The sequence below is a fragment of the Salmo salar genome, chromosome 04 (genome assembly GCF_965601325.2).
Source record: "Salmo salar chromosome 04, fSalSal1, whole genome shotgun sequence".
Lineage (NCBI taxonomy): Eukaryota > Metazoa > Chordata > Actinopteri > Salmoniformes > Salmonidae > Salmo > Salmo salar.
In genome coordinates, this window is record NC_138294.1 from 44,252,938 (window position 1) to 44,280,752 (window position 27,815).

Consider the following 27,815-nt stretch of genomic DNA (forward strand, 5'->3'; position numbering starts at 1 on the left):
ACAACGTTGCATTAACATGCTGTGTTGGACAACTAACATGGTCAACACATAGGCTACAGAAATGGACAAGACAACTCTGCCGAACCCCACATCAAAGCCATTTTAATGAAGTTAAAGCTATAGGCCTACACTGCATGAACAGTATAGGTACACCAAGGCACTGTGGCAGTGTTGTCCCCCCTCCTATAAACAGAAACAGCCCTTTTGTATCAGTCTGATTTCAATCATAACCACATCTCTATATCACACGGTCAGATATCCTTGGTTCTATGACTGTAGACATCGTAATGTGTGTCATGTCGTTGCTGACATTCTCTGCTTTGTCATTTAGTTGTCTGAGGGACTGAAATGAGGGAGAGCCCTGCTTTCACAATGTAGAGAGGCGGTTCACACCAAGGAGTTACAAGAATGTATTTCTTGTGAAAAGAAAAATGTTTCCACTCATTATATTACTATTTTACAATTTCTCACACAAACATGATCATAAATCCACATAGAGAAATACACCACATCTCTCTCATAATGTATTTTTTCCATGGCCCCTCTCAGCTTCTCTTGAAGATGTTCTTTAATTGGACCAGTCCGACAGACTACAGAGAGACACATACAGACCCTTGAAGATCTTCCTTTTTCTCCATTCTCTTTGATGGGTCAGAATTTGTTACATGAGCCACAGCGAACTCTTTCTTTAACACTGTTGTTGAACCCAGGCAGAACCTGCACGTCTGGGTCTGAATCCAAGACTGTACTCTCTTCATTGGTCAGGATATGTTCAACCAGACATCTCGCTGCCGCTTCAATGTTAGTGTTCTCCTACAAGATAAAACAGAAGACAAAATCATGTACAGCTAAATGACAAATAGACCTCAGAATGATCTCAGATGGGAAGTATTCCCAGGCCAGATCTGCTCAGGATTCAAAATCCTCTTACCCCAGGCAGAAGGATGTTGCTAATCTTCCATCATTATTAATGTAAGCTATCAGCTGGGTAGGCCCCAGTGACATATTCACCCAATCATCCTTCACACCCAACTGAGTAACTCATTAGAGAGTGGCTGTGAGTGTCCCCTTCCTCTCAGGTTCAGTCTGTGAGAAGGGAACATACCTTTCATAGCCTTCTGGAACATTTCACACGTTCCTGTTCACATTCCCCTCGGCTAATTAGCCTGTGTCCTTATACCCCAGGGTATGCTAACATTTCATTCCAGCTGATCTCATGTATTTATCAGCCGAGTGTGATTGCATTTCATTGAACACTTTAAAGTAACCCAAGCTGACAATCAAAGGTTGTTGTCAAATGTATGCTCTTTATAATTTCATTTTTTTAAAATGATTTAACCTTTAAGAACAAATTCTTATTTACAATGACGGCGTACCCCGGCCAAACCCGGACGACGCTGGGCCAATTGTGCACCGCCCAATCATGGCCGGATATGATGCAACCTGGATTCAAACCAGGGACTTTAGTGATGCCTCTTGCACTGAGATGCAGTGCCCTAGACCGCTGCGCCACTCGGGAGCCCCAAAAATAAGAGATACCATTCTACATAGTGATCTTCCATAGGAGCAAGACTGTCAAATGTTAGCAGCCAAAAAGTTCCCCAGCAGGAGTCGGTGGAATATTTACAATCATTGAGATTGTGAGGCTTGTCTGTCACATGCACGCACGCACGCACGCACGCACGCACGCACGCACGCACGCACACACACACACACACACACACACACACACACACACGCACCACACACACACACACACACACACACACACACACACACACACACACACACACACACACACACACACACACACTCCATTGCAAGTGATCAGACATTATGTCTTTTAGGGCAACCCAAGACTTTCTAGCCAGCCATGAAGCAGCCCACATGCAGCAGTTGGGAGAGGCTGGGGCTACAGTACATAAGCTTCAGTATCTTTCTTCCTCACCTTGGCTGAGGTCTCAAACCATCCCACAAATCCATTTTCCCGACAGAACGTGTCCAGTCTGGGCTGCTGGGAGCAGACTTGATCGGACTTGTTGGCCAGCAGCACAGCTGGGACAGGTTTGCCATGACTCAGGGTGACCTTAGTGTCCAGATCGTCCTTCCACTTGAGCACGGCATCAAATGTGGAGGCGCGGGTCACGTCAAACACCACCAGAGCTCCCACTGCCTCCCGATAATACACACGAGTCATATTTCCGTAGCGTTCCTGTCCTGGGACAAACAAATACAAGAACAGCACACATCAGGGTCAGAGGCACACAGCACTGGTCTATCTCTACTTTCATTATAAGTATTTAACTATCTAATTATATTGCATTATGACTTGGCACGATCCAAAAACTGGTCAGGTTTTTCATATTACGAGAGAGAGAGAGAGAGAGAGAGATCCTGGCAATAACTGCAGTGCTCATGTGACTCTAACATGAGCATGAGACCAGCTGAGCCCAACACAAGACACATTCCTCCACAGTGCACATGAAATACCATAGGGAGAAATACTTTACACTATTCACTAGGATGATTCATGTAACATTGGCTATCTATGGATAAAACTAAATATCATTCTCATAAAAGTCTGTTAATTCATTGATAAGCCTATTGAGTTGTTGAAAACATAAATATGATTTTACACAAAATGCTCAATTTTAATAAAGTCTGACGAATCGTCCAAACCACTGGTATTACAATGAATGGATATATAAAGTAAAATATTGAAGTAAAATTGACTGGTTAAGACATACCGGCAATATCCCAAAGCTGTAGTCGTATAACAGTGTCACTGTCCCAGTGCAGAACTTTGAGCGCAAAATCGACACCAATAGTCGCGCGATAATGTTGAGAAAAGATCTGATGGACATAACGCTTGATGATGGACGTTTTTCCGACCCCGAGGTCGCCTATAACGAGAACTTTGAACAAATGCTCCTGCTGCATGGTCTGACTTTTGTACAACAGCCCATTCATAACGCACACCACGGGATTCACTATTTACCAGTGATGATGGCTTTCTAAAAGACACATGATGATTTAATACTAATTCCGTTCCAACTACAGCCTACATTTTTTCAAGCGTTTCCATATAGAACATTGAATGTTGACTGTAGGCCTACGTCACGGTGCACCCATCCGAAATTATGCCTTCATATCCAAAGGATGAAATCAAGCAAATTATGTAATCCAACTTGATTCCATCGACCGTAGCCAACACGAAATGTTAACTTTTGATCTTATGATATTTTCAGCGTAGGCCAACTTTCTCCTCAAAAAAAGTCTACTCCATAGCTCTAACACCTCCGCAATGAGTTTCCCTCCCTCCAGTCACTTCGAGACCAGTTTTCCACCCGATGTCATGATACCGAAACATTTGAAAACTGCCAAGACTCAGCCACACCCATTATCTTCTACCCTGCAATAGTCTACTGTAGGTCTACTTCAGAGCAGGATTCGCACACAAGCTATTTAATCATTCAGAGAACATTAGGCTACACAGTAGCCCACAAAGATAACCCGAATCTAATCTTCGGGAGAAAAAAATACCTACATTTAAATGTCCCTTTAAAGCACCCAGTGTAGCTCCCTCTATTGAGAGCAGCGCGTAATTGCGGAGACATTTTTGCTGCGTTGCTGTCTGGGTTCTTACGGTAATGGTGCTGATGAGGGATGAGTCGCGCTATGTGATGCTGTTGCTACTGCCATTTCATCAGCGGATTTTCAAAAATATCTCTCCATCTTTAAACATGGAATTACCATAAAATGAAACCATCGACAAGTTTTAAGGACGGCCACTAGCCTATTTCACATGAAACTCGCCAGTACAGTAACAAATCTCTGTGTAGAATAAAATAAAGTGATAGCCTAGGACAAGGCCTATTTTCGGATTACTCCTTGGTGTAAAACACGGTGTTTGACTAGGCCTCCTGGGATCACTGTTCTCACTGTCGAGAGAAAATATTTCTCAAGATCATGGGGTTTGCTATTGCCAGGCGTTGATCGCCCATCCAACAAGGTAATTTAACATAAGTGTGTTGGCCTACATGCCAATGTTGTGTTTATTATGGATTAATATGGCATTTCCACAGAGAAGACCGTTCTAACTCGATCTATGAAGGAAGGAAAGAAGATCAGTTAAATGTGTTTTAAATTAAGATGGCTTATTCTAAAACGTCAGACTTATGTAGCCCAGACCTAACAAGGTTTCCAAATTTTGGCACGGTTGAATTGAGTATTCAATATGTAGCGGAGATTAGATTGTCTATAAAAATGTGCATAACTGCCCTTTTAATTTTGTTTGTAATTAAAAATCTATGTTATTGCACTTGATTGGCTTTGCACCAACTGTGTTTCTATGAGAGCTGAATATACGAGTTATGAACCAACGGTGTTTCTATGGGAGCTGAATGTACGAGTGTTATTTTGCAAGGGCTGTCTGTGCATTTACACTGGAAAGAGGAGCGGCCTTTCCCTCATTGTAATGTAGGCTAGGGCAGGCAGACTACTGTTTTTCAAGAATACGCAATTAGTCCGTCCGCAGTAGTCTATTGGAATTCTACATTTAATAGTTCTTAGCACCACTCAAGTCGATTTTGGATGTTGCGCACACATCATCACGAATAGGCCTCGAAAAAATTGTCAGGCCCATCACACAGAACTACATTAAAAAAAAGTAGGCCGATAAGGATAACGCTTACAATGTTTACAAAAATTGGAGTCAAACAAAACATTGGAGTAAAACAACCCATTGGACACACATCGTGAATCAACGTTGTTTCCACGTCATTTCAACGAATATACGTTGAATTGACGTCTGTGCCCAGTGGAAGCTTACACCAGTTGAACTAAGCTCATGAGGAATATACTGTTTAAGTGATATTCTTCAAGAATCAATGGGTATATAGGTGATCATTAATGAATGTACTGTAGATACTAAGGAGTCTAGATTTAAGCTAGTCTACTTGATTATAGGTTGATTATAGGCCATTTACTATTCGTTTTTTTTTTTTTTGCCATAGATTCTGTGAGATATGGAAGCGATATGGCTGTACCAGTTTCGACTCATCGTCATTGGGGACTCGACAGTAGGAAAGTCGTGCCTGATCCGGCGATTCACCGAGGGACGCTTTGTGCAGGTGTCCGACCCCACAGTCGGTGTAGACTTCTTCTCAAGGCTAGTGGAGATAGAGCCAGGGAAACGCATTAAACTTCAAATCTGGGACACTGCTGGACAAGAGCGATTCAGGTTAAGTTTCTAGATTGTATTTTCCTTTTTTAATCTTCCATTGTAAAGACGAAATAATTTGTCTTTAAAAAAAATCACGTTTTTTTTTATAGTCATCTGTAAATATTATTGTTATAACAATATACTATTTTATCTCTATATTATTCATCTCGGACCCCTCACCACTTCTCTGTCACGTCCTTTGTTTTTCCATTTCCCCACTTCTCAATACGTATATTTACAATTTCTCTCAATTCTGTCTCTCTTCTTTGCTTACCCCCTCAACCCTCTCTAGGTCTATTACCAGGGCATATTACCGTAACTCTGTTGGGGGGCTGCTGCTGTTCGACATCACCAACCGTCGCTCCTTCCAGAATGTGCATGAGTGGCTGGAGGAGGCCCGGAGTCACGTCCAGCCTCACAGCATCGTCTTCCTGTTGGTGGGCCACAAGTGCGACCTGGAGTCCCAGAGGCAGGTGAGTCAGCAGGAAGCTGAGAAGCTGGCAGGTGCCTATGGCATGCGCTACGTGGAGACATCGGCTCGCGACGCCATCAACGTGGAAAAGGCCTTCACTGAGCTAACGCAGGACATATTTGAGCTTGTGAAGAGTGGTGACATCAACATCCAGGAGGGCTGGGAGGGGGTGAAGAGTGGCTTTGTGCCTAATGTGGTGCACTCCTCAGAAGAGGTCACCAAGAGTGACCGTCGGTGCCTCTGCTGAATGTCCTGTCTGTCTAGTTGGCTTTACCCCCCCCCCCCCCCCCCCCATGCATTCCTGTAACATTATGACCCACTAGCTCCCTGTCTTATCACCTGGCATTTATTTGGCTCTCTCACTCCTATCCTGAATACTGGAAGGCCATATCAGCTCTAGTCTACCACTGAAGCAAAAATGGACAAAGCGATTTGGGTCGTTCCATGAAAAGAGTGCCTTTTGTGCCCCTTGGATATTTTTAAGTAGAAATTGTGCACCAATATTGCATTTTAATAGCCTGTTGCATTTTGACATGTCCCTCTCCCAACCCGGTGTCTCTTCTAGGAGGATTTTAACCCACTTAATCCCAACATTTCTCAAACTAACATTTTGTTGCTTTGCCAAAGTCATTTCTGAAGATTTCTATTCATTTCATGTGATTAGTGATTCATTTATGTCTGTCCCTCGTTTTAAGGTCAACTGAACTCCCGTTTTAGTATGGTGAAGCTATTCCTTTTAAAATATCTATATTTTTTTAAAGAAACATCGAACATCTAATAGTGAAATCATAGTGTAAAAGCAGGTGAGCTGGTTCTACAATTTTGTGCCATTTTCTGGTGTTTTGTGGAGGAAAACTGAGCGGGTCGAGCATAACACGTCAACCCTGTTACCCACAAATAGACAGGTTAGAAATATTCTAACAATGACATTTTTTGGGGTGAAGCTTGCGTTCAATTGCCAATCCCTGTGCACACAACAAGCTTCCATTCCCCCTGTCACAAGGGGATTGATGGCTGATTTAAGATGAAATCGTCAACCCTGTTATGGTCAACCCTGTTATGGTCATCCCTGTTATGGTCAACCCTATTTGGCACTTAATAGGCAATTACTATAGTAATGGGAAAACTAGTTTTTTTTTAAAGTTGAACATGTGCTCTTTATGACAGAATGTTAAAATTAGGTGAAACCCCCCAAAAATGTACACTTCTCAAAAGGCACCGAATTGGTGGAACGACCCAATTGCCAAAGTAACCTTCCTCGCCTCTGTCTTACCTGTTACATGCACTTGAAAGAAAATAACTGCCCTGCTTTATGATGAGATTTTCCTCTCTGTACTTATGCCTCGTCTTGTGCCCTACGGAAGGAACACACTTCAAATTTTACAAGTCTGTCCTGGAGTCTGGAGCGCTCACACAACTTTCGGGGGGACACCTAACCTCCCTAGTCTGTTGCTGGCTGGTGTGTGCAATACAAGGGGACACCAAATCTAGCTCTGCTTTTTAAACCCTCTCTATGGAAAGATCCAATTCGCAGAGGGAAGCATGTGTTGCATTAGCACTGCGTGAGCATGTGGGGAATGGCACACTGCTGTGTGCAATGCCTCCTCTGCTTTAGTTTGTGAGACTGATGGCACTACCAGACAAATGAATAACCCGAGAACACATCATTGCCATCACCCTTTTGATCATAGATAAGATGGAACCAAAGTTTGTGTGTACTGATTCAGTTGTCAACTGTGTTTCTATATGAGTATCCACAGGGAATTTATACCGTTGAGTGTGGGTATGCACTGTGAAATGCCTAACATCAATGTTTTTATTGCGGTTTGCGTCCTCGTTGCTCATGTTAAATGCACAGTTGGTGACAGAAGGTAAATGTACAAGATATCACCCCTTTTAGCTACCCTGTCCATCGATCATAATCATTACAGAGAATGTGTCTCATGAGAAAGCAGTTTTATTTACTCCATTGGCTTAAACTGTAAGCCCACCCCTTAAACATTGACATCTACCCAACGATAATGCCTCCTGATGAACACTGAAGCTTTAAATGGGGTCGGCTGCACTAGGGTTGTTTGCATTTAGTTTCTTAAGACCTCCATACTGTATGGTCGTATGCTTGTAGTTTTAACATGATTATAAGCAACATTCTGCATAAGGAAACATGTCCGATATTTCTTCCCGCCCTACACTGTAAAAAAAAATGAAAAAGGACTCTTTTGGATCAACGTAAAAAATGACCAACTGGTTACAAGTAAATTAGTTAGGTTTTCTCAGTTGAAAAAAACTACATTTGTTGAAATCAAATATATGGTTCAATGGCGACAGTTTTATTTCATTATTACCAAACCTATATTTGAAGTTGCAATGTATTTCTTTCAAAACTCAACTTACTTTTCCCCTTTGGTTAAACCTAATAAATAACAAATACAAACTCATATGTCATGTAAATGTAACCAATTTTTTCATATTGTTCCAAGTTCACTTTTTAATTTGGAATTACCTATCCAAATCCAATTAAATCAATTCCCTGTAAATCAAGAAATTAAGTTGGTTCGATAACTTGAAATAATGTTTCTAAACATATTCTTTATACATTTAGTAGCCACAATATCATGACCAAGAATTAGCTACCTTAACATAGAAACCTTAACAGGCTCTTTAGTACCATATGCACTCATGCAAGTATCATTACAGATGCTGTCAGTGTACAAGTTTGAGTTAGAATAACAGATACAATAGACCACATTAACAGGAATGACATTTACACTCACAGGTGGGCAAAAATAACTAACTGAAAGCCACGCCCCCAATAAGCTATACCTCCAGCGCTTTTGATAGGCTGCCGCCGCTACATTGCCCCACCGCTATTCAATGCGCATCCGCTCATGAGGTGTTGAAAGCAATTTAGAACTTTCATTCAATAAAAAAAAAAAAATCACATTGATCTGTCAAATTTGTTATTTGATTTCAGGGAAATTTTATAGAATAGGTTGAATGAACCAAAGTGTAATTTGTTATCATTCCAATCAGTAAATGCACTGCAGAACGACAGCATCTTCCCCCTTTTTTTTTTTTACAGTGTATTAGACTCAGCCATGTGCTTTATCTAAACATTAAGACTTCCAACCTCAACCCTTAGTACTTCCTAAGCAGTTTTCTTCCTCAATGCCAGTTTCCACCCACCTTATTACAACTTTTCGGTAAGCTACGAAACCCTTTGCTTCAAGGGCCCCCGTGTCCAAATTTATGCATGTTAATGCAAGCAGACCATGTCTGAGAGCAATAATGAGGAGCCTCCTGGGTTCAAAGTATCTATGCACCGAGAAACTAACAATTTGCTCTAAAGGAAAGCCACAATATGCATTCATTTATTTTACTGTCCTCCAACCTTCACAATGTGTTGAACAAGAGGGTTGTTCATTGCCGCACGTGTATAGTTGCATTTCACCCATTTTACATTTGATTTTCCAAAGAATTACAAGTGTCTTAATGGATTTCTGATATAACATATTGTAAATAGCCAGGGTGTACTGGGTACATTTACTTCTAGAACATGAAGTGTGATATTGGCGTGATAGAATTCCAGTTTTACTTTCTAACAATATGGGGAGAAAATTCCATATGTTTCAATATTTGTAGGATGTATCATACAGTAACTGGAGTGGAAAGGGAGAAGGCTTTGAATGGGTGTTGCTCTGTTCAGGGTATTAAGATAGTGTTGGTTTCCCCCACTTTCACTCAAGTCGTACCCATGTACCATATGAAAGGAGATATATGAAAAATGAACGTCCACAACCTTCGTATTGACATCCGGTACCGAAATATCCTACCTGCTTATTGAGCCTACATGTGCCAGACACATTGCAGTCTGTTGTTGAATGGACTCCTGTCTCCATTCTCTGCTTAAGCCAGGTACCAGATCAGCTGCTCATGTCACAATCACAGCACTGGCACCAAACAACCGTTGTCTTTCTTTCTATACCACTGGCTGACTGTAATAGAGGGTATTGTAGAGAGAACATTCAGACAGACTTGACTCTGTAGTTCGTGATCTCTGATAGACACCGGAGGCGATGGATAACGACATATATCTCTAGTCAAAGCAAAGATGGATTTCCAAATCATTTATGTGACTTGTAAATGTTATTTAAAACAAACATGAAGCCGACCATGTTTCTTTAGCGGTGTGTAGGTTTGGGGTGCATAGAAGGTGCAAGCTTGATGTCTCATATGCTTGTAAGGAATAAACATTTGATCTCAACAAAGGCATGGTCAATGTTCCAATGCTCTATGATGCCCATCCAAAATACACGTGTTCAGTGTTAGTTACCTCTGCATGCACACTTATAACCCCAATGACTTAGATATTCCCCCCAGCCTGGAAAAAACATACCTATTATTCAACAAGCAGTTGAAAGAATTTGATATTCCGTAAGTGAAACTGGATATACAAGCAGGTCAAAGCACATGGAGACTAAATTAATGTAATGTCGGTGATGTATCTATTTGTACCACAAAGATACTATGAAATAACTCCCTATTAAATTGTGAACACTGTTGATACGAAAACAACCGTTTGTAGTCTCCATTAGTGTAATGCTGCAATGCCATATACAAACACACAAGAGGGCAGCACACACTAAAAAGAGTTGGCCTTGTAAAGGGTTAGACGGTAACAATCACAAGGCGCAACATTAAAAGTTAAGGACACATATAGTTAAAATACAGGGCGACAAAAACATATGGGATTCTACTGTGGATCTAGAAAGAATTCCTATTGAATGTGTATATAATGTAATGTTAATCATCATCGCCCATGCACACAGCGAAGTGGCACCATGTAGCCAAGTCCAGCTGCATCCAGTGGTGGTCAAAGTACTCAATTGTCATACTTGAGTAAAATTAAAGGTAGAAAATGACTCAAGTAAAAGTCACCCAGTAAAATACTACTTGAGTAAAGGTCTAAAAGAAAGTGGTTTTAGATATACTTAAGTATCAAAAGTAAATGTAATTGCTAAAATATAATTAGGTATCAAAAATAGTGTATTCCAGAAAAGTATTCAGACCCCTTGACTTTTTCCATATTTTGTCATAGCCTTATTCTGAAATTGATAAAAAATAATAATAGCTCATCAATCTACACAATACCCCATAAAGAGAAAGCAAAAACAGTTTTTTTGAATTTTTGCAAATGTATAAAACTCCAAGCAAGCTGTCATTTGCCTTTTACTGAGGAGTGGCTTCCGTCTGGCCCCTCTACCATAAATGCCTGTTTGGTGCAGAGTGGAGATGGGAGGCCCTTCTCCCCAGATTGCTCAGTTTGGCCGGGCAGCCAGTCCTAGGAAGAGTCTTGGTGGTTCCAAACTTCTTGCATTTAAGAATGATGGAGGCCACTGTGTTCTTGGGGACCTTCAATGCTGCAGACATTATTTGGTACCATTCCCCATATCTGTGCCTTGACACAATCCTGTCTCTGAGCTCTACGGACAATTCCCTCGACTTCATGGCTTGCTTTTTGCTCTGACAACTGTGGGACCTTTTATAGACAGGTGTGCGCCTTTCCAAATCATGTCCAATCATTTTAATTTACCACAGGTGGACTCCAATCAGGTTGTAGAAACAAGGATAATCCATGGAAACAGGATGCACCTGAGCTCAATTTTGAGTCTCATAGCAAAGGGTCTGAATACTTAAGGTATTTCTGTTGTTTAAGTTGAATAAATTAGCAAAAATGTATAAAACCATGTTTTTCGCTTTGTCATTATGGGGTAGTGTGTGTAGATTGCTGAGGAAAAAATATTCAATACACTTTAGAATAAGGCTATAACATAACAAAATGTGGAAAAAGTCAAGGGGTCTGAATACTTTCCAAAGGTACTGTAAAAGTATAAATAATTTCAAATTCCTTATATTAAGCAAACCAGACAGCACCATTTTCTAGTTATTTAATTTACGGATAGCCAGGGGCACGCTCCAACATTCAGACATTTAAAAATGAAAAATGCGTTTGGTGAGTCCGCCAGATGAGAGGCAGTTGGGATCACCAGGGATGTTTTCCTGTCCTGCTAAGCATTAAGAATGTAACAAGTACTTTTGGGTGTCAGGGAAACTGTATGGAGTAAAAAGTACATTATTAGCAGAGAGAACAGTCTATGACTAGGGTGGCTGGAGTCTGACAATTTGTAGGGCCTTCCTCTGACACCGTCTAGTATAGAGGTCCTGGATGGCAGGAAGCTTAGCCCCAGTGATGTACTGGGCTGTACACACTACCCTCTGTAGTGCCTTGTGGTCGGAGGCCGAGTAGTTGCCGCTTTCTCTTTAAAGTATTTTTACTTAAGTACTTTACGCCACTGGCTGTGTCATATGAGGTAGATTTTGACAAAGACACTAAACAGAGGAAGCCAAGGCAGCAGGGGCACCTAGATAGGGGAGAGAAAACAGTCCTTTTACTGCATATCTAGCGGTATTATAAAACTGTGACGACAAGGTTGTAAGCCATGAATAAACACTGCACCTGTTTACACCTTCAATAAGTATTCAGAAACTAACCTTGAAGGTGAGGGCTTCCTTGCTCTCAGGTTGCCTCCAGATGATAATGACACAAAGGGCACAGACCAATGCCAGGAGAATCTGAACGTCATATTCATCACATGAACCGAATTAAAAGAGCGACTGAGCAAAAAAAAAGTTGTTTGAAAATGGCCTGTGGCATCTATAGGAGTTTATTCTGGTTATACTAGTGTCAAAATGAACAACAAAGTGTAAATAGGATAACTTCAAAGTCAGTCTCCTTCAAAATGTAATTTGCAAGATTATTAGGAAATAAGGGTGTCACGGAAGGAAGGGTACGTACATTTTCCTTGGGTTATTTCAATCCTGCCCACAGCTGGCGTGAGCACCCAAGTAATCATTACTTTGAAGCACTGACCATGGTAAATTTGGTTTCACTTTAGATATCCCTATGGGGCTATTTAGGGACCATCAGTAAATAAATAAAAATGTACATGGGACAATAATTTCAAATTAAAAAGCTCAATTTCAATGACATAAAAACCTCAAACTATAAATTGTAGAAATTAATATACAAATATTGAATGCATTTAATGAGAACACTTAAAAAAGGTTTGAAACATGAAAATATTGTCCCAATATATTGTGTAATATATTGACAGTCCCTAAATTAACCCTCACAGATACCCAAAGTCAAACCGTTTTTGCCATGGTCGCACTGCAGCTAATTGGCTAGCTTGCCGACTTCCAGACAAGACCTGGTTAGATGGTTTACAAGTTATCTAGAAGGGCGAGTGTCTAATTATGTCAAAACAGTCCAGTTCATGTATACATTTTTTTTATTTTTTTTTAAATGCTCAGCTGCCCATTATTTGGGCAACCATGGCTAGAAGTGACTATGAAAGAGGGGTCTCAAAGGAGCATAAGGGGTGCAAAAGGGCATGTTTGTCTCAGTCACCAGATCTCAATCCAATTGAACACTTAAGGCCGATTCTGGAGCAGTGCTTGTGACAGCGTTTTCCTCCAACACCAAATAATGTAATTTCTCGTCGTAGAATGGTTCCGCATCCCTTCAAGGCACATTGAAACTCTTCTGGCAGCCCAACGCCCTGAAGATATTGGTTATTTTGGCAGTTACCTGTACATGCAGCATTCAAAAGTTGTGGATCTATTGAGGGAAATTTATTTTATAGATATGTATTCCCCCCCACTTGATAGGATTAGGAATTTTCTAAAACAATTCCATTTATTCGAGAGAATCAAAAAGTCATAGAATTTGTAATTAACCATTTTATTTAGAAAATAACAATGAAAATACAGCTCATTTATACAGGCAATTACACAAAAGTATGTGGACACCCCTTCAAAATAGTGGCTTTGGCTATTATAACCATTCCCATTGCTGATAGGCGTACATGGCCTTACTGAAGAGCTCAGTGACTTTCAACGTGGCAGTCATAGGATGCCACCTTTCCAACAAGTCAGTTTGTCAAATTTCTGCCCGTTAGAGCTGCCCCGGTCAACTGTAAGTGTCGTTATTGTGACGTGGAAACATCAACAGGAACCTCAGCCGTGAAGTGGTAGGCAACAAAAGCTCACAGAACAGGACCGGCGAGTGCTGCAACACTCACTACAGGGTTACAAACCGCCTCTGAAAGCAACGTCAGCACAATAACTGTCAGGAGCATCATGAAATAGATTTCCATTGCCGAGCAGCCGCACACAAGCCTAAGATCACCACGCGCAATGCCAAGCGTCGGCTGGAGCGGTGTAAAGCTCGCCACCATTGGACCCTGGAGCAGTGGAAACGCGTTCTCTGGAGTGATGAATCACACATCACCATCTGGCAGTCCGATGAACAAATCTGGATGCCAGGAGAACGCTACCTGCCCGAATGCATAGCGCCAACTGTAAAGTTTGGTGGAGGAGGAATAATGACCTGGGGCTGTTTTTCATGGATCGTGCTAGGCCCCTTAGTTCCAGTGAAGGGAAATCTAAATGCTACAGAATACAATGACACTAGACAGTTCTGTGCTCCAACTGTGGCAACAGTTTGGGAAGGCCCTTTCCTGTTTCAGCATGACTATGCACCCGTGCACAAAGCCAGTTCCATACAGAAATGGTTTGTCGAGATCGGTGTGGAAGAACTTGACTGGCCTGCCCTAAACCCCATCGAACACCTTCGGATGAATTGGAACGCCAACTGCGAGCAAGGCCTAATTGCCAAAGACAAGTGCTTGATCTCACTAATGCTTGTGGCTGAATAGAAGCAAGTCCCCACAGCTAACATCTGGTGGAAACCCTTCCCAGAAGAGTGGAGGCTGTTATATCAGCAAGGGAGGGGGGGCAACTCCATATTAATGCCATGATTTTGGACTGAGATGTTTGACGAGCAGGTGTCTACATACTTTTGGTCATGCAGTGTATTTACAGTATAGAAAACGGTTTACCAGCCAGTGGGATCTTTGAGGTGGTATGCATTTTTAGGAACCGGTTTCTTTTGGAGATGTCTAACAAACCATGTTGTTAAAAGTAATGCCAAGAAGCACAACTATAAAACATGTCCATTTGTATAATATACAGCATTCTACTAATAAAATACAGCTATCACACACACACTGTACATGTACAGTTATTACTGTACTACAATACCATATCTATCAATTATACTCGCCGTCTCCAGTGTCTTTGGAGCTGAGCAAATAAAGTTCAACATTTAGAGACCAATTTTTGCTGGCCATACTCATGTTCTTGAACCAGTGTCTCCAAAGCGAAATGGAACTTGGTCAAGAAGCCCCACAACTAGTGACTACTAACAAATAGATTCACGAGTAGACCTGTCAATTATTTGGTGAGGCAAAAGTTTTGCTATATACAGTAACACATTAAAAGCAAGGGGGTAACCAAGAGTACATGTAAAGAAGACAAAAACACATCTATAAAAAGCACATTACTCGATCAAAGTCAGTTGAAGGGCATAGCAGGAAAATAGATGGCTAAAATGCTGATGCAAACTCGACAGCCGAGCTGCCAAGAACAAGTTTCAATGGAAACTAAAAATGTTTGTGAAAATAGGTTCACAAGAAGCTACAACTAAAGTAATATTAGTGGTAATAGCTGACCAGGACTAAAATCACTGCCTTTAAAAAAAAACTCAATACAGCACATTGACTAGATCATACGGGTATTTCTTTGTTTGACAGTTAAATCTATGTCTGTAGACAGCTCAAGCATTCGAGGCAGAGATCTCAAACTCAAGTAATTCCATTTAAAAAGGGTAGCTCGAATTTGTAAACCAGAGATAAATAGAAATGCATATAAAGGCGGTTACAAGAGTACAGAACAGCCCAAATGATGATACCAAATTAAAGATTATTCAGCAGACAGTGCAGAAGTGCTGGGATGCTTTATCACCCTCCAAGGGTTGATTTACCTCAGTCAATTCTTTGGATGGACCTCAGAGGCAAGTAACACAGGGACTTGCGTCACCTTAAATGATAACATACATCATTATTTTGACTATTTTTACCATACGTTCGAAGACAAAATGTACGACAGAAAACCACCGGCAACAGATTGTTCATAAACGCCTTTAACATTATAGGATATGTAGTTCGAGGTCTCTGTGGTGGTATTTCCATCTCATGTCTTATTGAAGAAGCTGACACCAACAACAAAAATACTTGTTTCTGCAACTAGGTGCACAAAGTCCTACTGTTAAATAGGATGCTCTTTGGCAGGTGGAGGACAGCTCGTCTACGAGTCATCCCAAAAAACGCCCGCGTCGGGCCTCGACACAGTTAACAAGTCTACGGAGGCCCTGACCAAGACCGTAAACCCCACAGACACACTGGTACCCAGTAATACACATGGCCCTAACCAACAGATCCTGTACAGCTGTACTTGCTATTGCTGCTGGGGGCCCTGGGGGCTAACGATTGGAGGCACGGCCACAGCCACCAACTAGGAAGAGACTAACGGTTAATAAATATATTAAAAAAAAAAAAATCACTAGTAATGTTAATAGAAACATTTAAGTGTTGAAAGTATTACTCATCAACTGTCCAATAAAGTGTAGGACAGATCTCCCAAAAATGAAAGGCAACAAATCTAGACACATATTGCAGTATCAGTTGAATTGTCTGCCTTCACTTCAGAGGTATAACGTGTGGGGGTTTCCTCCAGCCCCTAGCCGTTCAGGGGCTCATCCCCTCCGCCTCACTCTCGTCTCTCCCCAGGTAGATGAGCTTCTTCTTGGTCTGGAGGGCAGGCTCGTATTTCCGGGGGGTGCTGTTGGCTGCCTCGCTGCTGTGCCAGATCCCGTAGCAGAAGTAGATTGCAAATCCTGAGGGAAGGAGAAAAAAATAAAAAAAGAGAGGAATTAAGTTAACTGAATTAAAGAGGGAATCTTTAAAAATGGTTCATCGATATTACAAAGTTACTCCCCCCTCCGACATCAATGCACAAGCGATAGAACAGCAGAATATGCACCGCAATTACATTGACCATGGGGCAGACAGTTTCCAATACAGCGGATTCCGTGATTAACACGTGATTCTATTGTGAATTTAGAAACATTCCCTACTCTGAATAATGTAATCCAACTCACCAACGCCCATCCAAACGGCAAAGCGGCACCACGTAGCCAGGTCCAGCTGCATCATGAGGTAGATGTTGACGAAGACACTGAACAGGGGCAGCCAAGGCAACAATGGCACCTGTGTGTGTGTGTGTGGGGAGGGGAAGTTAGTCGTTTTACTGCGTAGAAGTTGTATTATGAATTGGTTGTAAGCCGTGAACAAACACTGAAGTATCCAGAAACTAACCTTGAAGGTGAGGGCTTCCTGGCTCTCAGGTTGCCTCCAGATGATGACGACACAAATAGCACAGAGCAAGGCCAGTACGACACACACCGTGACCCACACAGGCTGAACCTCAATCAACTCATCCAGCTTCCCCGCCAACACCACACACAGCACAGTGATGAGCACCGCTAGAGAGGACAAAGAGACAATCAAAAAAATGTGCTCCCTCAAAAAGAAAAAGAAAAAAGGAGCCGCTTTGAAAACGACCCGTGGTCAACTGCACTGCGACGTCGTATGCGAGCGAGAAAGAGAAGAGGCGTCACTCACAGATAATGGCCGTGGTGGTATAGACAATGTTCCCAGAGATCTTAGTGGGTAGATTCCCGCTGGGGAAGAGGAGGAGGCGGGGGGTGAACTTCTCCCGGAGGGGGCGGTCCTCCAGATCCAGGCCGTACTCGTCACCGCTGTCCCGCCCGGACACGGCCACCTTCTCCCCTCCTACCAGCTCCACCAGCTTCTCACTCTGACTGGACGAGCTCAGGGTGCCCGGCTGGTACCTGGACACACACAGACAGGAGGGAAGAGCAGGTCAGTTTCCTGGACCATGAAAGGTAATACCATAAGCAAATCACAGAATTGGAGACAAATCATCATTTCAATATCACAAAATGCTGTGTTAAGCATTATAGTATATTTATAAGAAAAAGCGGTACAAGCCCGTCACCCACCTGAGGATGAGCACACAGATGGCCACTAGTGAGTAGGCCAGCAGTGTCCCTATGGACATGAGGTCAACCAGGGCAGCCAGGTCAAAGAGGAAGGCCATCAGAGCTACAGAGAGAGGGGACAATGAGCATTACCATCATACATACTATAGAAAACACAATCCACATCCCTTTAGTTGGTTATTTACTCTAGTTATTCCGGCATTCAAACACAAATAGAAAAACATAAAATAAACAGTTTTAAAAAGCATTCCACTGATCAAAGGGTCTATTTCGACAGGCTTCCCTCCTGCTGCACATTCATAGTTTCATACATAAACAAAAACATAAGTAACAGCAGGAGTTGACTACAGTGGAACCCAGAGGTAGTAGAGCAGAACCAGATGAATGAAGAGAGAGAGGGCGGAGGGCTGAACTCACATGCCACACAGCCAGAGACGACGGTGGCCATCAGGGGGGTCTTGGTGCGCGTGTTCATGCGGGACAGGCCACGGAACAGGAGCCCATCCTCTGCCATGGCGTAGATGACCCTCGGCATGGGGAACATGGACCCAAGCAGGCTAGGAAGACAACAAAACCAACATTATACACACACGTAACAAAGAGTGCATTTGATAGCTTGACAAGATCACCAAGTACTGAGGAGTGTAGAAGACAAGGGAGCTACAGAACAGTAGCCATAGTGCAGTGTATCGGTCTAACTGACCTGGTGGAGAGAGCACAGAGGGAGCCCACAGCCACGATGTAGTGAGCAGCAGGCCAGCCTATGTAGTTGAAGGCCTCTGGCAGGGGGCTCTTGATGTCCAGCAGGTAGTAGGGCATCATGAGGGTGAGGGCCGCAGACACTCCGAAGTAGGCGAAGAAACAGATGAGCAGAGAGGCCACGATGCCCACAGGGATGGAGCGCATTGGGTTCTTCGCCTCTTCGCCTGGGGGGGGGGTAACAACCAAGTAGAACTACACATTACAACTATTTAGCGAAAAAGCCACATTTTGATTAAGTGGCATGTAAGTGAATGCTCAATCTACTGAGAACAAACGACGTGGACCTATCTAACGTTTAGCTTTGGAGCACAGTAAATAACTCACTTGTAGTGGCGATGCAGTCGAACCCCACAAAGGCATAGAAACACGTGGCAGCACCAGACAGAATGCCACGGAGGCCAAACGGAGCAAAACCACCTGTGCCAAACGTCTTATCCACAACCCTGAGGGACATGGAGGCGGAAGGGAGACGGTTTTATTTCTGAAGCCAAGTGCAGAGATTAAAACACAGCTAGACACATGAAAGCATGATTTAGTCAATACCAGTGCCCTATAATGGAATCTCCGGCTAAATCTCAGCTGGTATTAATCTGTATTGGAGGACTCACTCTTTGGATAAGCTGGAAGCGTTGGTGATATTGGCGTTGATGCCACGGTAGGTGCTGTTAAAGTCCTCCAAAGTAAGGTTCCAGTTGTCCGTGTTTCCCTTCACAAAGCCTGAGATGATGACGAAGCCCAACACCACCAGGTTAACCCCCGTGAAGATCTTATTCACCAGAGCCGACTCACTCACGCCAAACGCCAGCAGCCCTGGAAGAAGCAACAGTATGGCGTTAGGAACACAAATCAAGTCGCATTAGACACGTGTACGTTACAATACTGTACATGCAAGCTTTTACAATGAGGCTATAACTTATATGCTGCCTCCCCCAGCACTATACATTTTGGTTGACTGAAGTCCTCACCGGTTAATAAGAGCACGAGGATGAGCGCAAACAGGTCCGGGTATTCAGCCAGCACGCCCCCCGGGACGTTCATGGCCATGGACGACCTGAAGAAGCCTGATATCCTCTGGTCCACCAGGCTATCGAAAGTAGAGCTCCAGGCTCGGGCCACACTGGCTGTACCTAAAAAGGACCATGGAGAAGAAGTTAACGTCATGGAAATCATCAACCAAACTCAAGAGGATAAGGGAGACTAGAGCCTAACCACAGTGAACATTGTGGCTCAACGCAAAAGCCTTTGAAAACGGAAGCAATTTCCAATCTAACAACTCACCGAGGACATAGGAGAGGATGAGGTTCCACCCCGTGATGAAAGCCCAGATCTCGCCAACCGTCACGTAGCTGTACAGGTACGCCGAACCAGTCTTGGGTACGCGGGCGCCAAACTCAGCGTAACAGAGTCCGGCCAGCATGGAGGAGAGTGCAGCAATGAGGAAGCAGAGCACGATGGCAGGACCAGCCTTCTCCCTGGCTACCTCACCAGCCAGGACGTAGACCCCTGCCCCTAGCGTAGAGCCCACCCCCAGTGCCACCAGGTCCAGTGTGGAGAGGCAGCGGGCGAAGCGGCTTCCCTCATCGGAGCAGTCCAGTACCCTGCGTCGCAATAAGATCCGGCCAAAGGAGGCCATCTTGTCTACCATGGTCACGTCTGCGGAGGGAGCTGCGAAGCTGAAGGGGTTGACTGAGCAGAGCGGTGAAGAGTTGAGACGGAGCAGGAGAGATCCTACGATCAAACAGAGGGGAAGCAGATTGATGAGTGACGATGTGAGATAATAGGCTACAGTTGAATCTAGCCGTTTGTTGCTTTACCTTGTTTCGTGTGGATCCCTTGTTTGCAAACCAACCGACTGATTAGCTCTCATGTGCGTCGTATTTAGTCAAGTTGATATGTTACATTTCCGTATGGTACCACACTAGTATTGGTTCCTAGTACTGGTTCCTCCTACTCAGGAAATTCCAGTAACGTTTTAATTCCCCTTTCTGCAGGTTTCCAGACAAGCAAACCACATTCCTTCTATGGAACAGCATGCAGCTATTACGCATCTTCCCAGAATTACATTTCTCCACCTTCAATAGTGGTTTATAAAAAAATGTTTCTAAACCTGACCGGTAGAGAGCTTCGATAAGCAAACAAGGAAGTGAACACCAATATCTCTGTGCCTCGCTATTCACTAATAACCTTACTGGAAGACTAACATTTTAAAAACACAGGCAGTTCCCAATGACTCAGATTCTTCACTTTAAAAATGTATGCCAAACCAAAAGTTGAACAAACCATACAACTCTATGCACAATGACAACATTTAAAATGGAAAAACTGCAGACGCAAACTTTGGTAACAGAATTACAGTAAAATCTCCCTCGGTTGTATTCTGTTAGCAAATTTTGTACCGGCAGTTCTTCCTATAAAATGTGTTTTTGTAAAATGCGTGTAGATTTTTAAAAAGTAGTCCTTGTCCATAGAGCTCTATGATTTGTTCAACTTTGAAATCAAAATGGTTGTTGTTTGGTATACGTTTTAAAGTTAACAATCTGAGTCTCGGCGTAACACCATTACCATGGAATTGCCCACATGCCGACCACCTTTAGTAATTAGCAACAATCGTTGTGTAGTCTATTATACGGTAGTACACAATATAATATCTTGAATAGAGGCCCATATCATGTCAAAATACAGAGTTACAATTCAAAACCAAATGAAGTGATAGCACATAGTAAGACAACCACTTGGTATTTAGCCTACATAGATACAAAGCGGATTTTTCATATTATCAAAGTTCACTGTTGCAAGGTTAATTTGCCTTCCTCCAAGAGCTAGGCAGTAGATCGGCCCTACACTAGCAGAACAACGCCAACTCAAGTGTTATTAACAAGTCTTCAACTTGGTATCCCACTTCCTATTACAACTAGCATGTCCCCCCCCCCCCCCCCCCCCCAAAAAAAAGTGACAACAGCGCAACGTTTCAAGCAAAACTTTTGCTCAGCAATCTCGTGTAACGACAACAAATCAGAGCATTCACGTCAGCGATGTAGCAGGCTGACTAATACTGATAGCACCAGTTACAACAAAAACCCCGGCCCCTTCGGCTCAAGGACAGACAGCATCTCTATCTGTGCAGGTGCCAGACTGCAGGGACACTCACACACACACAACCACCTCATAAGCATCGGAGGCTCTGGTCACATGACCTTGTCTGACTGGCAGCAGCTGTCCACACAGCTCCATGTTGACATTAAGCACGTTGCACAGAACGTCTGGTCCTTGTCCCGACCAACCGTAAGGTCATCGTGGCTACTGCTTATTCCAGATATCTGAGACACTGCCTCTTCAGCAGCACACCAAACACTCCACAAAAGGTAGCTTAGCCTCTAACACCTATAATAATAATCAATAATAATAATAATAAACGTTTTTGAGCCGTTTGTTATCCATAGAACACTGTGCACAATCACCGGAAGGTTTTTGAGAAAACAATTTGCAAACACAGAACAAAAAAAGGAATGTCGGTATAAAATAAACATATCCCCTGGCCTCTGAAGGTAACGGGAAATTAAAACTGTTCAAAAATAACTTTCATGTATCAGGCATTGTAGTTACTGTCACAAACTGTCTGCAGGGAAAATAGTCAACACTGGTTTGACCGGGCAGTCAGCCTGGGCTAGCTTCCGTGATTGGATCACAATGGTGCAACCAACTATATTCCATCCTGCACTAGGACATGCACAACAGCTTCCTTATTGAAGTCTGCATGGGCTTGGCATATCCACCTTGTAACTTAAACCAGTGTTTAAAAAAACTAAACAAAAACACACCATGGCTGTGCTCTCTAGGGGTCATGATTGAACGACGGAATAGTTATGCAGGACAGAAACCGCATACAGGGTCTGCTCTGCTGAAGAGTTGCATTAGTGGTTTTAGGAGGCCGGCGGGCAGGGCAGGCGTCATCTCCGGCCCTGGGAAAGATTCACTTCTGGGAGTCCCCCTGCCTGCGATTAATGTGCGGCGCCTGAGAGGTTTAGTCTGTTCTGCCCACACACAGTAAGCTCTGGAGGTAGGCCACCCTGCGTCACCTAGACCAACTAGGCTAATCTTTTCCTTGTGGTCTTCACGAGGGGTGGCTGGCCTCTGTGAAACAGCGGCGGCTTCAGACCAGGTTGCAAAGACGCAGCTCCTCTAATTTACCACCCGGAAGCTCAAATCAGGCATGCTCGTTGGAGCCTCCAGGCCTAAAGGGTTTAGTGGGAATCTTTTCCTGTAATAGGTAGGCTATAGTAAACAATGGGTAGGAGTACTTCAACCCCTTAAAGAGCATTAAAAACTAGGCCTAGTCTAATTGCCTAATACTTGGGCTGGGCATTGCCAGGGACATCACAATACGACATTATCACAATATTTAGGTGCCGATACGAAATGTATCGAGATTCGATACTGTAATTTGATTGCGATTCAATGTTCCAAATATTGCTCACCTCTGCCGCATAGGGACAAGAGAGCCATGGTATTGCTAACTAATACCCTATGGATTAGATTTAGGTTTATGTTGCGAGGCTTTTAACTAGGTCTTCCAGCACACAAGTAACCACCCGGCGGAAGCTTCCGCAGATACTGTACATTATTTGCCTCGCTGAGCTTTTCCAAAGCACATGCTGCAACAGACTAAGAGGATTATCTTAGCTCTGAATCTCATTACAGACTCCTGCTCACTCCACACAAAGCACCTTTTTTTTTTACCTCACTGTCTAGCCTCAACGCTGCCATCACGATACGGTATTATGATTAGCCTAGTTTGTTATCACGGTGTCCTAAGCTTCCTAGGCTTTAAGATAACTTTTGTTTATTTCATATGCTAAAACCTAGGCCCTCATCGCTAGCTAATTTATGATACTATATAAAGTGGAAAGAGTGGGTTCCCTTATTGGTTAGTGTTCCTGCTCACTGGTAGTGGGATCTTTGTGTCTGTACAATGAAATCATGTGAGAAATGGTCGTAGAGTCACAACGATATGGTGTGTGGTCCTCCCAGAGCGACTCAGGAAACCCTGCAGTTTATTAGGCTACAGATTAAATAACTTATGAGGAACTTCACAGGGTGGTGAAAGTGCACGGTGATCTTGATGCTCCTTTCCAATAAATATTGAGGGTCTGATTCTGGCGACTTGACGATCGATGCGTGACAAATAAAAACAAACATTCTCACTTATCCATAATGATGATGTCATCATGTAGACTTGCCCACCCACACTGCAAGCTGGTGGCTAGAGCACGTGCCAAGACCAGAGTGGGCACATTTGCTATTTGGCGCAACAGTTTTGTGACAAAACTATCGAGAGTTGAAAATGCGATGGAAACACATTGAACTTCAGATGTTTATTCGGTACATGAAAACTTAAGTGAAAAGGTACATTGTGTGCACTGTCATCACCCACTGATTTTTATCTGCAATAAGTCCATTTAGTGGGAACACGGCACTTGTTTGAGACCATTTGAATGAAAATGTTGCCAAATTGGATGGAAACCTAGCGATAGACACTGAAATACATGGATATGGACTAAATTTAGACAAATAAATAATTACACAATTAAGATAAGACTTATTAAAAAAAAGGCAGCTGACCTCAAAAACCAACTTCTCTGCTTCAAAACGACCGATGTTACATTGATAGTCCAAAACAGCGTAAAAATGTACTACAAAGTGTAAATAGCACAATTTGTCATAAAGTCAGTATCTTAAATTGAGATTTGAGCGATTTAGGTAGTACCTCCCCAAAATGTACCCTATGCTAAGCCCCACCCCATAATTTTGAGCAACCAACCACAGCGGTCAAATCTGATAGCAACTGTCGTCGAGTCCGACACCTCAGACAAGCGCATGTTGAAAGCCAGTCAGGGCTATGGCAAAAAAAAAAGTATTCTTCCCCCCCAAGTTTCTTAAAATAGATTTTTTAAATTGTGCGCTGTCATCCTACAATTACAAAAAACAACTCCATTCAAAAAATTAAGTAGCAGCCTGTTGGCTCTCAGCACATCCTTCTCCTTTAACTTTTCATTCCATCTGCCATAGATTAGATATCTCCTAACATTTGCCACACATGGAGGCTCTATGACTGTAGACTATTGCCACTTTGATGACTTATGATTGACCAACAACAAGCCCCACTCATGAAAAGCAAGAGCAGCAGCATAAATTATCGCGTTCAGATCTGTACAGGCCCTTCCGGACAAGTCAGTTAAAGTAATACATACCAGAGATACCTAACAATCATATCATATCCAATCCGACCCAGGACATTATTTTGAATTTATACGGGTGCCACTAAGTTGGTGGCATGCAATAGAAAAAACATGCATCATCTTGTAAAGTCATTCACAGTGCTTTATTAAAGTGTCATAGACTAATGAGATGGTATTCAATAAATAAGTTGTTTCACCGTCTCCTCGTGTTTTGAGTCAAAATATTTTAGAGATGCACTACGCCGAAATCGCGCCGCAATTTCCTGGTTGCTAAAAAGAGCGCTCTTGCACCTCTCAGTTCTGGCGTGTGGGACAGAGAACGTGAGTGATATGGGTGGTTCTGCCTGTCACTTGTCCTCGACAGGCAGGTAAACAGATTGCAAAGTCCAGGCACCACTGCTATAATCTTCAAAAATGTTCACTGTAACAAGCATATCAATTAATGGGTGCACTGTATAACATGACCAGATTTGAAAATGCCTCAAAATGACAACTTTACTCCAGCCCTGCATTTCATGTTCGACTAATAACCACTGACTTCATGACCAGGGGAATCATTTGACAAACTGGCTCACCATGCAATTTGTGGGTACAATTACCATATATTAAAATGTTAAGCACACACAAGGAAATTATTTTAACACCTACACATGGTGTTTCTTGCCCCTTTTATATGCTTTTTCAGATGTTCATTGGGGGAGTGGATACTTTTTAATAGGCTAGTGCAGAGTGCCCTTTCAGCATTCTAATCTCACTGGGCGAGGTCACCCTTGGAGCTATGTGATGGGCGGCACACTTCACACATCACAGACAGTCAATAGTTGTCTAGCTGTGGTGCAATCCATTTTCTAGTCAAAAAAGATCTACTGCTATGAGTGACTTTCAAGCCACTGGAACAGAGCCAACAGGATCCCTTCCTCAATGTCCAATGCCATGACCAGTCTACACAGAGCTTGGGGCAAATTTGCCCCTTGAACATATCAGAAAATGTCCCTGCAAATGTGTATTTCCATCCATCAGCTTAGAATACTAGGGTGACCAAATAAATGCCTTCTATGCAAAAAGTGACCCCTTGAATGAGTCAGTTGAGGCAAAGACCCCCCCTATAATAAAACAAAAAATGTTCCTCTTCATGATGACCAACCTGATCAAACAATTACTAAGTAAGGCGGTAAAGTTGTTCCTTAAGAGTAAACATTGGGCTGGCGATCCATGAACAACTGTCTGACATGAGACTGAGGGCGAACAACTTTCAACACACAGACGAGGAGTCCTCACATTGAATATGACGGTGTAACACATTTAGCTAGTTGTGGCTAGTTAATATTAATCAGCCACTATAAAATGCTGCTAGCTAGCGAACTCAAGCTGACGCAACAGCTGACGCAACATTATAGATGCGGTAGCTGCAGCTAACGCTACAGCAGTCGAGCCAAGGACCCGTCTATTGTCTGGTATATTATGAAAGTTGTTTGTGATTGGTTTGTTAACTAGTTACATACCCACTGTTAAGATATATATTACAGGTTGCACACATGCATACCTACAGTTCGTCGATGTGTAGGTTTCCACCTAACGATAGTAAGCTAGATAACATTAACTAACGTTAGCTAGCAAAGTAATTGAACTAGTTGACTGAATACTTTGTTTGATAGCTAGCTAGCAAGTAAAAACAATGAATGATGGCACACAGCAGCTTTTACACCCGACAAGATAAACTAGTTAGTTGCAGCAACATGGATTTACACGGCACATCTTAGATTATAACGTTACCTAGCTAGCTACCATTAATAGCCAATATGCTAACTGGCTAAATTAACGAAACCCGCTAAAACATCAACCGCCTTAGCGAGCAATGGTATTGGTAACTAACGTTTGTTAGATGGGTACCTAACGTCTTCCAACTATTTATTTCAAACAAAATAAACAGCAAGAGTATTCTAATCCCTAAAAACATAACCAGTAATGTACTGTTTTAAAAGACAATATCGTTATAGTAGTTGGCTAAAGTTAGTATTTCTGACAACACACCAGGGTAGGATTGCGTCAGAAACAGCGAGAGTAAAATACTACGGAGTCTCGAGCAGTTTCGACACATGGACCACAACATCGAAACGTAAGCACATACTTTTTCAGTACAACTTTAAAAAAACAAAAACGTGTGATGTTGGTTACTTTACCTTTGGTTTTACTTTGGAATGTTCGAAGGTTCGACAGCACGACCAAATACAGTTGACTTCAGATTCGCTGATGAAACATCCCGCGTTCCTTAGTCCTTGTGTGTTTTTTTTAACAGGGCGGAGACAGTGACGTGGAGGATCGTAGTAAAACAACCCTCCCTTTGTGTGGTGGCGCAAACCATTCATGTATTCCTATATTCCAGGGTGCATCTCAATGTGCTCCTTGTCTTGGAGTGTTAGAGGTGCAATGAGGCCATACTGACGGTATGACATATGCCCTTCCCAGTCCTGAAATCTCACTGGCATGCAAACTCCATAACAGGAGAGGTATATTACTCCCACCAATCAGACCATGATAGAAAAGAAGAAAACACAATTATTCTTTCTACTGTAATATTTTGAGTTTAAAGGTCAACTCTAATACTTTTCAACCTCATTTGTATTATCTCCCCATCACAATATCCGTGTCTACCAGTGGTGTAAAGTACCTTAGTAAAAATATTTGAAAGTACTACTAAAGTAGTTTTCTGGGGTATCTGTACTTTACTATTTATATCTTTTACTATTTTTAATTAACTACATTCCTAAAGAAAATATTTTCATTTTTACTCCATACATTTTCCCTGGCAACCCAAAGTATTCGTTACATTTTGAATGCTTAGCAGGACAGGAAAATTGTGAAATTCACGCACTTATCAAGAAAACACGTGGTCATCCCTACTGCCTATGGTCTGGCGGACTCACTAAACACAAATGCATCTTTTGTAAATAATGTCTGAGTGTTGGAGTGTGCACCTGGCTATCCGTACATTTTAAAAACAAGAAAATGGTGCCGTCTGCTTTGCTTAATAAAAGGAATTTGAAATTATTTCTACTTTTACGTCCACTTTTGATA

At 42.5% G+C, this 27,815-nt stretch overlaps 3 protein-coding genes and 1 long non-coding RNA gene across 4 annotated transcripts; 2 read left to right on the forward strand and 2 right to left on the reverse strand.

Moving 5' to 3' along the window:
• Nucleotides 1–79: 79 nt before the first annotated feature.
• Nucleotides 80–3,502, reverse strand: LOC106602959 (ras-related protein Rab-38-like). Its single transcript, XM_014196019.3, has 3 exons — nucleotides 2,748–3,502; nucleotides 1,949–2,217; nucleotides 80–813 (listed from the first exon to the last, which is right to left on the reverse strand). The coding sequence occupies exons 1-3, from the start codon at nucleotides 2,968–2,970 to the stop codon at nucleotides 652–654; spliced, it is 654 nt and encodes a 217-aa protein (XP_014051494.3). The 5' UTR covers nucleotides 2,971–3,502; the 3' UTR covers nucleotides 80–651.
• A 157-nt stretch (nucleotides 3,503–3,659) lies between these two features.
• Nucleotides 3,660–9,964, forward strand: LOC106602960 (ras-related protein Rab-39B). The gene is made up of 3 exons (XM_014196020.3): nucleotides 3,660–4,012; nucleotides 5,016–5,242; nucleotides 5,517–9,964. Exons 2-3 carry the CDS (start codon nucleotides 5,028–5,030, stop codon nucleotides 5,941–5,943), a joined length of 642 nt encoding a protein of 213 aa, XP_014051495.3. The 5' UTR covers nucleotides 3,660–4,012; nucleotides 5,016–5,027; the 3' UTR covers nucleotides 5,944–9,964.
• Nucleotides 9,965–13,484: 3,520 nt separating this feature from the next.
• On the reverse strand, nucleotides 13,485–27,071 carry LOC106602957 (cationic amino acid transporter 3). The gene is made up of 12 exons (XM_014196011.3): nucleotides 26,921–27,071; nucleotides 19,783–20,232; nucleotides 19,470–19,631; nucleotides 19,113–19,314; nucleotides 18,829–18,947; nucleotides 18,446–18,668; nucleotides 18,160–18,299; nucleotides 17,743–17,845; nucleotides 17,342–17,571; nucleotides 17,036–17,202; nucleotides 16,819–16,927; nucleotides 13,485–16,554 (listed from the first exon to the last, which is right to left on the reverse strand). Exons 2-12 carry the CDS (start codon nucleotides 20,147–20,149, stop codon nucleotides 16,406–16,408), a joined length of 1,971 nt encoding a protein of 656 aa, XP_014051486.1. The 5' UTR covers nucleotides 20,150–20,232; nucleotides 26,921–27,071; the 3' UTR covers nucleotides 13,485–16,405.
• LOC145878642 (uncharacterized) lies at nucleotides 26,386–27,794 on the forward strand. The gene is made up of 2 exons (XR_014392142.1): nucleotides 26,386–26,856; nucleotides 27,037–27,794. It is a non-coding gene; the product is annotated as an uncharacterized LOC145878642 (long non-coding RNA).
• The last annotated feature ends 21 nt before the right edge of the window (nucleotides 27,795–27,815 follow it).

Excerpts from the sequence above, each read along its gene's own strand:
- LOC106602960 (XM_014196020.3), top strand. The coding sequence starts at position 5,028 with ATGGAAGCGATATGGCTGTACCAGTTTCGACTCATCGTCATTGGGGAC. Across the intron at positions 5,243-5,516 it reads GCTGGACAAGAGCGATTCAG|GTCTATTACCAGGGCATATT; the intron begins GTTAAGTTTCTA and ends AACCCTCTCTAG.
- LOC106602959 (XM_014196019.3), bottom strand. The coding sequence starts at position 2,970 with ATGAATGGGCTGTTGTACAAAAGTCAGACCATGCAGCAGGAGCATTTG. Across the intron at positions 2,218-2,747 it reads ACAGCTTTGGGATATTGCCG|GACAGGAACGCTACGGAAAT; the intron begins GTATGTCTTAAC and ends TGTTTGTCCCAG. Across the intron at positions 814-1,948 it reads GGTTTGAGACCTCAGCCAAG|GAGAACACTAACATTGAAGC; the intron begins GTGAGGAAGAAA and ends TTTATCTTGTAG.
- LOC106602957 (XM_014196011.3), bottom strand. The coding sequence starts at position 20,149 with ATGGTAGACAAGATGGCCTCCTTTGGCCGGATCTTATTGCGACGCAGG. Across the intron at positions 18,669-18,828 it reads CGACTGCATCGCCACTACAA|GCGAAGAGGCGAAGAACCCA; the intron begins GTGAGTTATTTA and ends CCCCCCCCCCAG. Across the intron at positions 18,300-18,445 it reads CTCTGTGCTCTCTCCACCAG|CCTGCTTGGGTCCATGTTCC; the intron begins GTCAGTTAGACC and ends TTGTCTTCCTAG.